General features: G+C 36.0%; 2 protein-coding genes across 2 annotated transcripts; both read left to right on the forward strand.

The window, feature by feature from the left end:
• The first annotated feature begins 1,516 nt into the window (after positions 1 to 1,516).
• LOC127807434 (probable protein phosphatase 2C member 13, mitochondrial) lies at positions 1,517 to 11,348 on the forward strand. The gene is made up of 9 exons (XM_052345275.1): positions 1,517 to 1,845; positions 2,599 to 2,898; positions 4,280 to 4,407; positions 4,982 to 5,080; positions 5,477 to 5,635; positions 7,148 to 7,234; positions 7,919 to 8,010; positions 10,320 to 10,394; positions 10,730 to 11,348. Exons 2-9 carry the CDS (start codon positions 2,639 to 2,641, stop codon positions 11,114 to 11,116), a joined length of 1,287 nt encoding a protein of 428 aa, XP_052201235.1. The 5' UTR covers positions 1,517 to 1,845; positions 2,599 to 2,638; the 3' UTR covers positions 11,117 to 11,348.
• Positions 11,349 to 12,752: 1,404 nt separating this feature from the next.
• Positions 12,753 to 16,756, forward strand: LOC127790148 (uncharacterized). The gene is made up of 2 exons (XM_052319444.1): positions 12,753 to 12,923; positions 13,879 to 16,756. The coding sequence occupies exon 2, from the start codon at positions 14,032 to 14,034 to the stop codon at positions 16,486 to 16,488; it is 2,457 nt and encodes an 818-aa protein (XP_052175404.1). The 5' UTR covers positions 12,753 to 12,923; positions 13,879 to 14,031; the 3' UTR covers positions 16,489 to 16,756.
• The last annotated feature ends 356 nt before the right edge of the window (positions 16,757 to 17,112 follow it).

Here is a 17,112-nt window from a genome sequence, read left to right on the forward strand (position 1 = left end):
TTACATATTCCCTCTAGCAATCAATTATCACATTTAAGACATGTCACATTTTTAAGAAAGTAATAAAAAAAATAAAGTTAAAAAATAAAATTATAACATTTAAAATTATAAAAAAATAAATTTAAATTAATTAAACTATATATAAAATAAAAATAAAATAAAAAATTTACTTGGCAGTCGGTATTCGGCAGTATTACTTGATATCTCAAAATTTCTTCCGATTTAAAAAAGTGTCATTTTTCTGTAATTTATTTCAATTAAAATTTTATGTTAATATTTAAAAATTAATAATATAAATTAGATCTTGTCTCTTCATATTCCAGCATACTTACACATTCTCCAAATATTATTCAACCATAAAAAAATCATTTACGTGTTCCAAAAATTACACGTTTTTCATAAATCTAGACTTAATTAATAACCTATAAAAATTCTATTTCGGGTAAGCAAAAAAATTTAAAAATATAATAAAATATCAAAATAGTAACTGGAAATGGGTGGGAAAAATTTTGACGGCTGTTTAAGTTATATATAAAATTATAACATTTAAAATTATAAAAAAAATAAATTTAAAATAATTAAACTATATATAAAATAAAAATAATTTAAATAATCAATTAATTATATAAATAATAATAATCAAGATTTTAAAATTGATTATTCATATATGACTTTATATATTCCCTCTAACAATCAATTATCACATTTAAGACATGTCACATTTTTAAGAAAGTAATAAAAAAATAAAGTTAAAAAATAAAATTATAACATTTAAAATTATAAAAAAATAAATTTAAATTAATTAAACTATATATAAAATAAAAATAAAATAAAAAATTTACTTGGCAGTCGGTATTCGACAGTATTACCTGATATCTCAAGATTTCTCTCGATTTAAAAAATCTCATTTTTTTTGTAATTTATTTCAATTAAAATTTTAAGTTAATATTTAAAAATTAATAATATAGATTAGATATTGTCTCTTCATATACCAGCATACTTACACATTCTCCAAATATTATTTAATCATAAAAAAATTATTTACGTGTTTCAAGAACTATATGTTTTTCATAAATCTAGACTTAATTAATAACCTATAAAAATTCTATTTCGGGTAAGCAAAAAAAAATTAAAAAAATATAATAAAATATCAAAATAGTAACTAGAAATAGGCGAAAAAATTTTTGACGGCTATTTTATTATAATATATATATAGATTTATGCTTCATAGAATGCAAAAAGAAATTAAATTTGCTTGTTTTACGTAGTTTATTCCAATGCGCTTCTGTACAAGTACTTCGGTGCATTGTTAAGTGTATGTGTCTCCTGTCCGCAACCATTCATGATAGTCCACGTGGAGATAAAGCTTGACGTTAAGCTACGTGACTTCTGATCATTGGGAGGTTACTTTGTGGTAGAAATACAAGGTCGCACAGGAAAACGGCCCTAAAGTAGATGCATGAGGATTGCCACGTATCTGCGTCGCCCGGAGCCAAAGCCCCATTAACCAGATGCCCCTCTCTCTCTCTCTCTCTCTCTCTCTCTAACATCACAAAAACACCTTTTGTTTTTTTGTTTTTAACCATTCCAATCAGTTTCATATGCATTCGGTGTTATAATCACCTCCTCGATTTCTCTCTCTAGGGTTTCGGATTCTCTTCCAATCTCTTTCGGGAGAGAGAGAAAAGAAAAGCTTCTTTCCTTTTCAATTCTACGGAATTGAGGCTGATTCTATCATCCACTGGCTTCTCGGATTCGGATCTTCTCCGATCTTCCTAGTTCGGTTTCTTTGGTCCGATCCGATTGCATCCGGAGCTCAACCTGGAAGATCTCGAGCACCGATCTGTAATTGCTTTTTGAGATTTTCTTTAATTAGTTTTTTTTTTTTGAATTCGCCGATTAAGGATTGATTCTTGTAATCATTTTGATGGATCGTTCACGCCGTCTGTGTAATCAGCTACTCTGAGATCAACGCTGTTTTTTTGCTTGTTTTGATGTATTTGATGGTTGGCTCGAGTTACTGTCCTCTCTCTCTCCCCCCCTCCCTCTCTCTGTAGTTTGCTCAGTTTTGTCTTCCATTTGGTCCGTAGGAAAATGCAAGGAAGAAATTAGATTTAGGGAAGAAATTAAATTTTGAACTTGCATTCGTGATTTATGTTACTCGAAAGAACAATATGTTTTGGACGGGTTGGTTTCTGAGCAAATAAGGAATGGAGGAGAGAATTTAAAACTTTATATTTTTCTTTGCTTGGTACCTTTGAAATTGAAATCTGTAGGATGGATGAAAGATAAGTACTTGACTTGTTTGAGTTGAGTTGTTCTTACTTTTGGAAACTCAGAAAATCTAAAATGAAATGAAAAAATTTGGAATTTTATTTTCTTCCCTTTGCACCATTAATACTGACTGAGGCTTGCATAATTTTCCATTTACTTGAATTGGAATGTGAAGACTTTTCAACACGTGAAATAAATGTGCTATTAAAATTTTGTCTCCACTCTCTTCCTTTGGCTAGCAAAAATATGATCACTATAAATGAAGCTTATTTCCTGTTTGGTGAATTTCATGCGTATTTTTATATTTTCTTTTTGGCTTGTCAGGAAAACAACTTGGCAGTTAAAGCTGGAGTCATCCTTTTAGATGGTATGCGGCAGTTGCTTGAGGTCTTTGATTCTTCGAGCTGGATATGTGGGGAGATTCACCAAGGATAGAGTGCAGTTGAGCTACTTAGGAAGAAGTTTGAATGCAACTTGGGGCCGGACATATTTATCTACTCGTACATTCACAAAGACAGTAGAGATGATGGTGGATGCCGGTTCAACTGCTAGTCAAGGACCCATTGTTGATGTCCTGGCAGAGAAAGATGTTGATGGTGCCTATATCAGCGGAGGCTGGAAAAGGTGGTAATTTCTATTCTGTTGGTTGTAAAATTTCTCTCTAATCATTAGTCGATTGTTGATAGCTTTAGTGTCAGAACATGCAGTCCTGCAATTGATTAGATATGTTTAAAGTCCTATATGGCTATTAGTCTTTTGTTGATTTTCATTTGGACATATGACATTGAACTCAAACGGTGTTGGATATGACCTCACCCTTAGAGTCAACTTGAGATCATTATCTTTTATGCCTTGTATTGCTAGGCAAGTAACTCCGTGTCTGAAGTTACTAAGCATACAGTTATCAATTTGTTTTCTTAGATAATTCTTTGCAAATCCATAGCCTCAAAGAAGGGTTTGTAGTCAGTTCTCCGAACAGTAATTCAATTTTCTGTTTGGCATTATTTCATGGAACTCTTAAATTATCCCTTATGCTCATGCTATAGGCATGCTAACGAACTTAAACGTTTCTTTATTTTTCTTTCTTTTTGTCGTTTCCTTTATTTATTTATTGGGCCCTAGGAAAACGGAATTTTTTATTGTTTCTTTGTTTTTCTTTCTTTTTTGTCATTTCCTTTCTTTCCTTCTTTATTGGCCTCTAGTTTAATGGATTTTGTCTTTTGGAAGTTAACGTAGCAATCTCCTTTCTGAAGACATCGGAGTGATGACTAATTAGTATTTTGTTTGCTTATGTGGGCATTTCAGTTTGATACTTTTTTGCAGTAGTTTGCATAATGTGGGAGGTAAGATTGGCAACTTGGAATATTACTGTTTCTTCCCCCCCTTTCTTTTGTTTTTGGTCGGTTGAATCCAAGCATTAAAATGTTTCAAGGGGGGTGTGATCTATATTCAAGAAAATTTGCACTAAGAGCTACTGCTTGGACAATAGAAAAGGCCTGGGTTTGGTCCACTATCTTCTGTAGCGTGGATGGATGTCTGGTGTCTTTCATCAAATACCTAGTATTGCACTAGAAGGAACAATTTCTGATATATTTAACAGTTATAATTATCATTTACCTGCCAAGAAAAGTGAGGGTATATGATTGCTTTCTTCTTGAGAGATAGCCTGGCTAGACCAGGGATGGAATGGAAGTATCTATATTTCTTTGACTAATCATCTTCTTAAAATGTTTTTACTTCCATTATTTTCTCCAAGATTTACAGAATTTAATATCATTCCCCTGTCTAGTATCTCCCAACTCTGCATCCCCTTGCTGCACTTTCTCTACTTTCTAGAATCAAGTCCATATGAAATTTGCATGCATAGTGCTATACATTTTGTGTAACACATTCAAGCTTTGGATTTAAGGTTCTATAGTTCTGAATGCATATATTTATGCTCTTATCTAACTATTGTTCTAAGTTTGCTGATGGTTTACTTTTTTGTGTGTTTCTGATTTGACAGTGAAGATGGAAAATTGAGCTGCGGATATTCAAGTTTTAGGGGAAAGAGAGTTAGCATGGAGGATTTCTTTGATTTTAGAACTTCGAAAATCGATGGGCGAACAGTCTGCATGTTTGGGATATTTGACGGTTAGGCTTTTACGATGTTTTCTATTTTCGTATTTTTTATCTTGTATATTAAATATGATACACCAATTTGAACTTTTCCATTTTGTGCCTTCAAGTTTGAACTATTACATCTTATGTTGGATTTTCTTTCACCATCATCTTCCGTGAGGCTAGAGTTGCAAGACTATTGTTGTGCATGGTGGAACTTCAACACCTGAGGGAGGGAATATTAAATTGCACTGTTGTCAGACTCCAAAAATACTTGAACTTGCATTGGTCTGGCAGATAAGGGACTGGCAAAAGTGGAATATATTTATGCTGTATCTTCATAGAAGTTTATGATCATTCTTACTAATGGCGGGATACCTAGACTTCTGGAGCAAATATAGGGCTTTTTGATGTAGTCAATGCTATTAATGGCTCAGGCTTGGAAGGTTGGCATGGAGAAAGATGATAAAAATTTATTTTTACTGCAGTATTGATTTTGGGGGCATCTGTTAGACAAGGAATATTATTAATTGAATGGTTACAGTTAGGTAGTGGGCTGCTCTTAGATTGTGGGGTATTTATTTGCAATTATGATGTGCTGTAACAGGTCATGGTGGTTCTCGTGCAGCTGAGTTTCTAAAGGAGCATCTCTTTCAGAATCTTCTGAAGCATTCTCAATTTCTAACCAACACCAAATTGGCTATAAGTAAGACAAATTTCTCAAACTCACTTGTGAAGATTTACTTATATATTTTTTTGGAGCATATTATTTGGCAGTAGAGCACTGTGTTATGCTGTTGAAAATGGTTAATGTTGTAGAAGTTCATTAGGACATAATGTGAATGTTAAGATGAATTCATATCCATGTCATCTCCTATCGTGCAGGATGTGGGGTTCTGGAGAGGTCACTTTTCACCCATTAGGACATGTTTCACCTGTGGTAACTTCTGTAAAGTTTCTGGTGAAACATGTCAAAATTTACAGATCTAGTGTCAAAATGACATTCAAATTTGTCTTATACTTTGGTTTCAGAGCACTGGATCCTGGTCATGTTACTCTTTTACTATACTGTGTTTGACCTGATAATTGTGGAAACTTGCAGGTGAAACATATCAGCAGACTGACATGGACTTCTTGGAGTCCGAAAAAGACTCTTACCGTGATGATGGCTCTACTGCTTCCACAGCAGTTCTGGTTGGTAGCCATTTATATGTTGCCAATGTTGGAGATTCACGGACTGTTATATCAAAGGCAGGCAAAGGTACCTTTCAGATTATATAGTCTTTTACGTTTGGTGATTACTGATGGTCAAGAAGCTTCTAGTTTATCAGGAGGTTTAATATAACAAGATCAATCTTGAGGTAATGACTTCAAATTTATAATAGCTTTTTCAATTATGAGGAAGAACAAAAATGGATGACTATTCATGTGAAACAGCTATTGTGAATGATATAGCATCTATTAAATTATTTACCATCAATTCATCTAAAAGTAAGCAATCAGAGTGGAGTGACCTTTTTTTTATAATATTATTATTTTTATTCTCAATGCATCATCATGCGTGCATACAGCAATTTAATATTTACTTGGCAATGAGTTTTAAGTAGAGACCTTTAGTTATTTTGATACCATTTAAGAACATAAAATATAAATTGAAATGAGGGATGAAGAGTGAATGTTCAGAAATATATGTGGTTCAAACTGTGGCAGGAAGAGAATAGTGTTATTTCACTTAGTTTAACTCAATTTGATATAGAGATACAACTGCATTTATAAAATTTGCAGATAAAAAATAAGGTTATGAATTTTGTTGGGGTTAAAATCTAGCACTTGTTTTTATCACTCGCACCTTATTTTGATCATTATTTTTCTTTATTCTTATTTAATTTAGACTCTTAACAGTTTCAATTGATGAAAGGAATTTCTAGGATGCAATGGTTGTTGGATGGCCTTTGGGTATTCAATAGGATTGCAATTTTGAAGCATGTTAGGAAGATCCTGGTTTATTTTAATTGAATAGCAGTCTTTTTCCTTTTCTTCAACTTGAACTAAAGAGCAGACATAATAATGCACTATCCACTTGAATTTTATTGGGTTTTTTTTTTTTTTTTGGGGGGGGGGGGGGGGGGTGTTGTGTGTGTGTGTGAGGGGGGCTGGAAATCTCAGGTCATGGTGCATGTTTCCAGACTAAATGGGAAGAGAGAGGGGGAAATTTGATCTTCAGGAAATTCAAGGTCTTGTCTTTGTGTATATCTTACAGTGTTATTTTTTTTTTTTTTGGGGGGGGGGGGGGGGGGGGGGTGTTTCGAAGAGGGGGAAATTTGATCCTCAGGAAATTCAAGGTCTTGTCTTTGTGTATATCTTACTGTTTTAGAATTGGTGACCTCTGCAACTGACTTGAGGTACAGAGGAAATGTGAAGCCTCAATTACTTAGGTTCTACTAGCCTAGCATGTGAGCTTAGTTATAAGTAAACAAAAAAGGGTTAGAGTATGTGTAAAGCATGGTTGCACATGTATGTTATTCACACAATACCCTCCATAAGTATGCTATTTCAATTAATTTCCATAGCAGTTGATTTACAATAGTCCTTTTAGCTTATATGATGCACTTTGAAGTTAATCTTGCCATGTCTAATTTTTGGTGTGCTATTGGTTGAATTATTTTTAATTTTATTGTGATGCATGTCATCTTATATATGGAAAAAAATGGGAAGGGAAGATAAAGTTATAGCTATAATTTATTAAAGCAGTTTCTTTCTTTCTTCTTGACAGCAATTCCTCTTTCTGAGGATCATAAACCAAACAGAAGTGATGAGCGGAAAAGAATTGAAAGTGCTGGAGGTGTTGTAATGTGGGCAGGTAAAATTTGGTTCCTTTTTATTAGTGATCTGCAATCTAGTTGCATGCTGACTGTGAAGAATGTTTCTTTATATTACAACTGGTGATCCTACTGGGTTGAGTCATTGGTAGATGGGCCTAAGCTTGTAAGTTCTACTTCTTACAATAAATGCTATATAATATATACACTATTTTTGTGGGGCTATGGAAGTGTCAACGTCTCAGTTGAAGTCTCTTTATATTATTATGTATTCTGATAGATGCTTGTCAGTGGACCCCACCTGGCGTTCTTTTCTAGTTATGCTATTATGTAATTGCTTGGATTTTTTCATACTCAGAAGGCTTCCTTCTTGTTTTTCTAAATGCACTCTCTGGGACTCATAAACGTTAGGTAATTCTTGAACTGAGATTGTAGATGAACATAGACATGTCACATATTTGGATTTGGTGAAATTGTGACTAATTGGAGTCTTCTGACTCTTCCCAGCTGGACTTGCCTTTGGAGATCTCATCCATATTGTCCCAAAAATTGACTGTATTTTGTCTATGTAGCCCCTATGACTAGTTATTTTAGATAAATTATCTCTGTATATTGCCAGGCCAAAATTGCTATCTCTTCATTTATGACTCCAATTTCTAGTGCATATTTCCCATTGATAACAAAGTCTATTTATAATGTAAGAACCTCTTTTCATTCTCTATCAGGCACTTGGAGAGTTGGTGGTGTCTTAGCAATGTCCCGTGCTTTTGGCAACCGCATGTTAAAGCAGTTTGTTGTGGCAGAACCTGAGATCCAGGTTATCTTTTTTAAACATCCAATTTATTTTCCCTGATTGGTTTTCTTGTCTATACTCTAGTTCATTGATATTTTCTTTTATATCTTCTTTTATTTTGTTGCCTGTTAGTCAATGTGTTTCCATTAGAGAGTTAATAAACAAAAAAGTCCTCATTTCATTTCTCATATTTCATTTTGTGGGCATGTATCCCAAATGACATTTCTTTTGTGGAACACATGAGAACTGAAATGGTAGTTTTCTTTTTAAACGGTTTTTCCCCTGCATTAATGATGAAATTAATTTGACTAAACAGTGAAAAATTTCCTTTATTTTCTATAATATTACTAAGTTATATCATATGTCAAGAAAGATATAAAAAAAAGAAAGAAAGAAAGAAATCTGTGACCAATTAGCAACATTTATAATCCCATGCCTAATGTAAAGATTAGGCTCTTGGGTGAAAACTGAGAACCAATAACATGCTTGTCTTGGATCTTGGATGTTAAATTATTAGTTGAGGGTGAGCCTTAATAGCAATGACAAAGTTGTTCCTTTATGGTTAAAGGTCACAGTTTTGAGTCATAGAAACAGCCTCTTAGCAAAAAATGCAGGGGTAAGGCTTCCTATAAAAAATGATCCCCTCTCCAACCCTCATAAAAGCGAGGAGCCTCGTATAATGTGGACACCCTACTATAATTTGTTCAGTATTTTCTATATCTTTTAATCTTTTGTATATTCTATTTATTGCTTAAATTTATTTTCATGTAGTCCTGTGTTAGTTTCTTGCCTAATATAAAAGCCATGTGCTGGCTTCTTTCAATTTCTTTGGAGGCTTTCTGAAGCATCCATTGCATCTGGAAGTCCCTCAGCATCAACTATAAGCAAAAGCATATACAAACAAATGGTATTTAGATATACTCAGAGATGTTGAAATCGATCATTTCTGGGAAATTATAGGTTGTCTTTTCCAATATATTTTGACTTGTTTTAGAACTGATGGTAGGCTAATCAAAACTATGAATGTTTACCTTTGTTTGTAATATCTTTTTTTCTTTTTTCTTTTTCTTTTTTTTTGCTGAGATGTTTGCAATATCTTACAGTTATTTAAAATCATACCAAGTACATGTAGAGGGTTCCTCCCTAACATATTTGCTGCTTGGTTGTTATTGGAACCGTTTGATCTTTTATTCTCTTAGGATGTATGAAGTTTGTGTTAGTATTACCCTAATGATTGGACTACCGACAATAATCCATTTGTATACATGCTGTTTAGTTCTGAGGGGAAAACCATCCAATTACTACAATAACTGTGATATTTTCATCCAGAATTCATTACTTAGGGTTTCTAGGGAAGTAGGAAAGCCAGTAATGTAGTCAAATGTTTTTGTATCTATGTACTTGTCCCTTCATCAATGCAATTTCTGCGCTTGCCGATCAGCTTAACAATGCAATTGTTTTGGCTAAATCTTATCTTGCTAGTTTTTGTTTTGCCCGTGTCAAATCCCCTGTAGCTATATTGTATCATCTTATTGTTGGTTAATGCTTCTAGCAGGGTGTTATCCTTGCTCTTTTCTTGGCTTGCCACCTAATCATGTTAACATTTTCTCCTGGCTACGTGCATTTGGTTGTTTTCTTTACCCCCCCCCCCCCCCCCCCTTTTCACCCTTCTCTTTTTGTTTTATTTTATTTTATTTTTTTTATTATTTTTTTTTGGGGGGGGGGGGGGGGGGGGGTTCGTTCTGTTTATTATTTATTCTAAAATTTAGGGACTTAACCAGAATAACTCATTGTATTGGTCACTTTATGATTCATTTAGTTACCATATAGTTGGCACTTCTCAATGATTCACTCTTCTTCCTGACATTTGCATGCATTCTCAATGATACGTCATCTAAATTGACCTTGGACATGGATTCATGATATCACATTTTTGGTTCAGTGTGGAGAATCATGTCTGCATAACTTCTGTATCTTATACTTGTAGGTCACTGGTCCTTGAAAATGGTCTATATTTGTTATATACTCATATAAACCTGCTACGTTAACCTGTGTATTTACAGCATTGGTTATTTCAAAACTTTATCCACTGACAGACAGCTAAGGAATGTGTTAATAACCAGGTTATAATGGAAAGTATACTGTTTTACCTAGATATTTCAATCTCTTTTCCATGTTTGTAAGTAGTCGCAGTCTAAAAATGCGCTTTACAAATAGAGGATGGCATAGAGCTCACCTGCAGTTTAGTCTGTATGACATGAGTCATTGATTCCTCTCCATCTTTTTCAAATTCAAGATCATGATTTTTGTAGAAGTTTTCACATGTTTTCCAGGATCAAGAACTTGATGAACAATATGAATTGCTTGTGCTTGCCAGTGATGGACTATGGGATGTGGTACCCAACGAGGTAAGCCGTCAGCCTTTTGATGAATAGCCAGAATCTAGCTCTATTTGTTGTTAGACAATTAGTTTTTGTAATATGCTGGTAGTCCATCATTTGCTAAGACTCCTTGGATGCAGACATGCAAATTGTTTGAAGAGAGTTTTATATTTTAGAATTTTGCTGGTAGTTAATCTGAAAGAAATTGCATGATAATTCTCATTGTACATAAAGCGAGATACTTGTAGCATTCTTTTTTGTACTGTACAGTTGGTCCGTGCAATAATGCAACAATGAATAGGAATCCAAATCCACAAAATAGACCATACATTTTACCATATGTTATGCTGCCCTGTAATCAGGATGCTGTGTCGCTTGCCCTGACTGAAGAAGAACCTGAGGCTGCAGCCCGAAAGTTAACAGAGACTGCTTATGCTCGTGGCAGTGCTGACAATATCACCTGCATCGTGGTAAGGTTTCACCATGACCAAACTGATCCAACTATTCCACCCAACCCCACCGATCAGGCTGTTCCACCCAACCCAGCTGATCAGGCGGTTCCAGCCAACGCTTCCAATCTGGCCATTCCAGCGAACCCAGGAGATCAGGCTGTTCCAGCGAACCCAGGAGATCAGGCTGTTCCAGTGAACCCAGCCGATCTGGCCATTCCAGCCAACCCAGCAGATCCAGTTGTTCCAGTCAAGTCTGTTGATCCGGCCGAGGCAGCTAATCCACAGGACCAGAAATAGAGACTTAGTTAACATTTCATGTGGAGTACCTCTGAACGTTTAGGTAATGCAAGCTTTGAGATCTGACATGCTATACCCGCGGTCTGCAAGAGGGATATTTGTTTATTCATTGGTTTGTTTCTAGTTTTCCTTCTTTTTTTGTCTTCTCTTCCTTCAAAATCTTGCAAACATGGTCTGTAACTTACTGTTTATTCTAGTACAGTTTTATATATCTATGGTTTTCCTGGCGGTATAGGGGTATCATTTTAGGCAATCTGGTTCGACTTGCGTAATCATGCATCTATTTTCCTCCACCTGTATTCCACCAGAAAAGAGAAAAGAAAGAGGAAAAATTTGCTTCATTCTTACCTATGATATTATCAATTATTCCGACAACAGTTCATGGCAGGTCAAATGTTTATGAAATCAAGAAGCTAATGTCGGGTTCCCTACCCCCGATGGACCCTTATGCTGAAACACTTAAAAGCTTATTTATTTGAAATATTCTTCCTCTAGTTCTATTGCACCAATTCCATCCGTGCATGCCTGCCTACCTAGGGTGACGAGTTCTTCTTCAACATTTATTTACACCTTCGAAAGAAAATAGTTGAACTACTATTACGTGGTACCAATTTCATCATTGAGCATATCAGGCAAAGCCACGTTTTGGTGGGACACAGGTGAGGTGTGGAATCTATTGCGTTGATGTGATTCGTGAAGCACATCAAGCTTAAAACGGTCGGCCAGCATAAGGCACGAAGAGCTAAAACACGAAGCAGAAAGAGAAAAACAAACACAGGAAACCTTATATACGCAAAGTGGAGTACGTGAAACACTCCGTGAGTTATATATATGTTCCGGCTGCGAATTCCGTACTTGAGACTGTTGTGCAGTTATGCTTTCAACGATCTTTTGCTGACAGTAGTACATACGGTTTAGTTTCTGCTGCATGCCAGCGAACTCAAACAATAAACCACAGGGATAGGGATGATAAAAGGGTACGAATATATTGTAGATTTAAGAGATTTTTATTCAACATTAAAGAAATACCTACACTACATACAGCCACCTCTCGGTCGCCAAATAAATTTAAAAAAAGAGAGTAAATGACTTGTACTATCATGTTCCATCATTCTTTGATAGAATCAAAGAGCTAGAAAGATGTTCCTTGTTTGATTATTATATGATAAAAAGCTTGATACAACTTCATCACATTGTAGTACTTAGAAGGTTTGAAGATAATAACCACAGGGTATTAAGTAAAAATTGTTGAGATGGATTTTAAATAATTTTATTAAAATAAAAAATAAACATACAAATATTGTCTTTCAAGAAAGGTAACTTGAGCGATCAAAATTTTATGCTTTCTTCACTTCATCAACTCCCAGCTTTTAATAATGTACTACAAATACAAATATAATATAATTTGTATATACTAACGGATTTAAAATAAAAATATTTAAGCGGACTCACATTTTAAGGAAAGGGGTTATGGGACACTTTTTTTTTTTTTTTTATCATGTTTAGAGAAAGAAAGGGGATTGTATTTGCCAACTCAGGTTACAAGGAAACCTTAGTTAAGGCAACCCTAGTTAGGGTTAGCAAAAGTTGGAAGCCAGAAACATAAAAACCGAACGGTGCCTCTTTTTTTATTTAATTTGTTCTTTCATTTTTTTGAGCATTTCGCCTTCCCCTCTTGAGGGTTGATGGGTTTTGACCGAAGCTTCGCTTCTCGTTGTGCCTTTTCCAATCTCAAGTTCGTGTGAAAAGGCGAGGTCAAGACAGCAACATCACCTCAGTTGATTCATATCTGCTCCTTGTCATACAGGTATCTCTTGTTCTTTCACTTGTCTCTCGAATTATAGCGCGAAGAACATTTTTGTTCACTGATTCTAGGGTTTCAGGATGGATTGAAAACTGGTGAAATTTGGCCGTTTTTAGTCGTTAGGGTGCTTCAATTTAGATAGATCGGTGTCGAATTCTGCCGTTAGAATTTTTTTGTCGTGTTGTAACCCGATATGAACCGGTTTGCATTTCGCAAGTAGCTTCATTTGGAGAATGCTGCCAACTAGATGTGGAATCCAAGTTCATAACTGCTGGTTCCAAATGTATACAAAACCTGTTATTGATGGTGCATTTGATAGAAGCAAGTTCTGTTACTGGAGAAAGCACTACTTTTATGAACAATTTTCCATTTTTTCTTTGAGATCAGAAACGGAATTTAAGTATTCTAGTGGCTGATTTTTCTGGCTAATGAGACTAACTGGCGTCCTTCTTGCATATGCAATTTGGATTCTCTAAGCAATTAAAAAGGTGTATAGATCTGGCTAGTAGTTATTACCTAAATTTATGAAATTTGGAGCCCCTAAATATTGATAAATGTCTGCAATCTAAATGAAACTAGTGCATTTTCTCGCTAGCAGTCGACATATTAATCTCTTGTTGCTGTGAAAGTTAGTACAATTCAAATTTAATTATCCTACTTAGCATCATGAATCGCCTCATTCAATGTGTTGAGTTTTGTTGCCAAACTAGTTAACTAAATCGATGGAGTTAAAGAGCCAAATCAAATTGCAATTGCAATTTTGCACAAAAGTTAAAATATTGTCAGACAGCAATTATGACCCAAGATTCTTTTGGGTCGTGTTAGAATTTTAGTAGCATATAGATAATGGTACGAGTTATTGTTTAGATTTCTCATTTGACAGACTCTGTTCCTTTGTTTCTTTCCCTAATTTATGAGTTTTCTGCAAATGAGTATACTTACCTTTTTGTTTCATCAGGAAAGTGCTTATTTCTTAAAAGACAGGAGGTTTGATAGGTCGTGGTGTAAGACACTTGTCTAGTCGTGTCTTCCTTTTTGAGATTGATGTTATTGGGTCCTTAATATCGCAAAGAGAAATAGCCTGGTGAGCATTGGGGATCTACTACGGATTATGGAGTGCAATAAAGATGAGTCTGTTAGGGCAAAAGTGATTGCTGAGAGAAAGTTAACAGAGAAGGATTTTGGTGGTGCAAAGAAATTTGCCATGAAAGCCCAATCCTTATATCCTGGGCTTGAAGGTCTTTCCCAAATGTTGACAATTGTTGATGTTTATATTGCTGCTGAAAATAAAGTAAGTGGGGAAGTTGATTGGTATGGCATTCTTGGTGTAAATCCCTCTGCCGATGATGACACAGTGAGAAAACAATATAGAAAATTGGCTCTCATGCTTCACCCTGATAAAAACAAATCTATTGGAGCAGATGGTGCATTTAAGCTTATTTCTGAGGCGTGGAGTTTGTTGTCTGATAAGGCAAAAAGGTTGGCTTATAATGAACGGAGAAGTTCAAAAGGGTTCCATCAGAAAGTTCCAGTCCAGAGCGGAGGTCCTTCAGCACCTCCAACTGCAAATGGTTTTCACAATTTCTCAAATAGAGCATCATCAAATGCAAGGATGCAGACCAATACTGCTCAGATGCGGCCTACTTCAGTTGGTACGTCCCATCGAAGAGCTGATACATTTTGGACTATCTGCCACCGATGCAGCATGCACTATGAGTACCTTAGGATTTATCTCAACCATAATCTCCTCTGCCCCAACTGTCGTCAAGCTTTCATGGCTTCAGAAACTGGTCCGCCCGCCAGTTTCTCTAACCCATCTGGTTCACCATCTCAGCAAAGGTATCAAAACCCAAATCATCATGCTCCCTATGGTAATAGATTTGATCCAGGAAGATATGCTGGAGCTACTCAAAATCCAGAACAAGGAAGGCCAATTTTATTTAGCCACACAAACATCCAGCAGGGTTCTTTTGCAAGAACAGCGGGTGTGGCAAGAACAGTCTCACCCCCTGCAGCTGCAAATGTTGTTCAGCAGGAAAATGAGAAGCTGAAGAGAAAGCGTGAGGAGGCACTGGCTGGTGGTGGTGGGGAGATGCATTTGAAAAAGAGGGGAGGACTAGATAGCATAAGTAATGGTAATGGAGGGAACACAGCAAGTCATAAACAGATGGGAAATGGTGGAGCAGGTATGGGAGGCGTATTTAGATTCAGAAAGGGTGGTCTTGAAACTGATAGGGCCCATGGCTTTTCTGGAGGTTATAGCAAGCCTAACAGCACCAGAGAGTTGACACAGCTTGAAACGCGGAACATGCTGATGAAAAAAGCTTGCACAGAAATTTCCAAGAAGCTGAATGAATGGAACTCAGAGACTCCAACAAAGGCTGGGGAAATAAAGAAAGAGAAGCTGAAGGTAAAAGAAAAGGAGAAAATGAAAAACTTTCTGAAAGATAACATGCATGAACTCAATGGAAATGGAGTGTCTTCTCGTACCAAGGAAAGACAACAAGACAAGAAACGTTCCACCAGTACTTCTGCTGATGATACGGGGAAACAGAACCCAGAACTACTATCAATTAATGTCCCAGATCCTGATTTTCATGATTTTGACCTGGACCGGTCAGAAAGTTCTTTTGGAGATAGCCAAGTGTGGGCTGCTTATGATGATGATGATGGCATGCCGCGGTTCTATGCTATGATTCATAAGGTAATATCCTTGAAACCATTCAAGATGCGCATAAGTTGGCTTAACTCAAAAACCAACAGTGAATTCGGTCCAATAGATTGGGTAGGTTCTGGTTTCACTAAAACTTGTGGGGATCTTAGGATTGGAAAATATGAGATGAACAAATCTCTAAATTCATTTTCCCACAAAGTTAAGTGGGAAAAGGGTCCACGTGGGACCATTTGTATATATCCCAAAAAGGGGGATGTGTGGGCTCTCTACAGAAACTGGTCTCCTGATTGGAATGCACATACCCCAGATGAAGTGATACACAAATATGACATGGTGGAAGTGCTTGAAGACTATAGTGAGGATCAAGGTGTCTCTGTTGCTCCTCTTGTTAAGGTTGCTGGTTTCAGGACAGTATTTTGTACAGATATGGACCCTGAGAAAGTAAGAAAAATACCAAAAGAGGAGATGTTCCGCTTATCGCATCAGGTTCCAAATTATTTGCTGACCGGCCTTGAAGCTCAAAATGCTCCTAAAGGCTGCCAAGAGCTGGATCCAGCAGCTACCCCTTTGGAACTTCTTCAAGTCATTGTGGAAGGTAATGGGGTGACAATAGAGGAAAATCGTGGGAAAGCTGGGAAGGTGTTGTTGCAGAGCTCTACAGAAACTAGAGTGGATGAGATTGGGAAAAATATTAAAAGGACCAAGGACGAAGAGTTGGGAGCAAAAAATGAAGAAACCAAGGAGAAACAACAGGTTCATGAAGCTGGGAAAGAGATGTTGCAGAGCACTACAGAAACGAAGGTTGATGAGATTGCAATAAACGTGAAAAAGACCAAGGAAGAAGAATTGGGAGGAAACAATGCAGAAACCAAGGTGAAACAACAGGCTTCATGAGGTAGAAGCAGAAGCAGCAATAATCGATGATGCCAAAAAGGCTGGGGCAGACTTTCAAGGTTTGCTTAAAACGCACTGTTAGTTGGGTTTTTTCTTTTTGTTGGCCTGACTAGAATTTAAAGTAGAAGACATTTTAGCACATTCGCACAAAGTGGACTACAGGTTAATATTGGCATTCTTAGTTTTTTTGGCTTTGTAAGTTGAAACTATAGAATTTCTGAATTTATCATCCACAAAATCATGTCTAACACAAATTTTTGTCTGCAAATTGAATATAGGTTACATGATAACAGTACATGGTTCTTTCTTCTTCTATATTGGTCAATATGAATGCCCTCGTGCCAATTGGATCTGCTTTCTAAATTAGGGATTGTTGCTTCTATTTTCCTGTCTTTATAGTTTCAACAGACCAGCATAAAAAAATGCATTTTCTCAGTGAAGCATTTTGCTGTTGCTCTCTTGCAATTAAGCACACAAATGATCTGCCTATCGTTATACTTTTATCTGGCATGATTGTCTTTCTGTTTTTTCTTTGATTGACTTGGTTGTACCTTAGGATGTTTCATCTATCAGGAAAGATGATTGTTCTTGTGATTGATACGTGATTTGCAATCCATCTTGTCT

The sequence above is a fragment of the Diospyros lotus genome, chromosome 1 (assembly GCF_014633365.1).
Source record: "Diospyros lotus cultivar Yz01 chromosome 1, ASM1463336v1, whole genome shotgun sequence".
Taxonomy (NCBI): Eukaryota; Viridiplantae; Streptophyta; class Magnoliopsida; order Ericales; family Ebenaceae; genus Diospyros; species Diospyros lotus.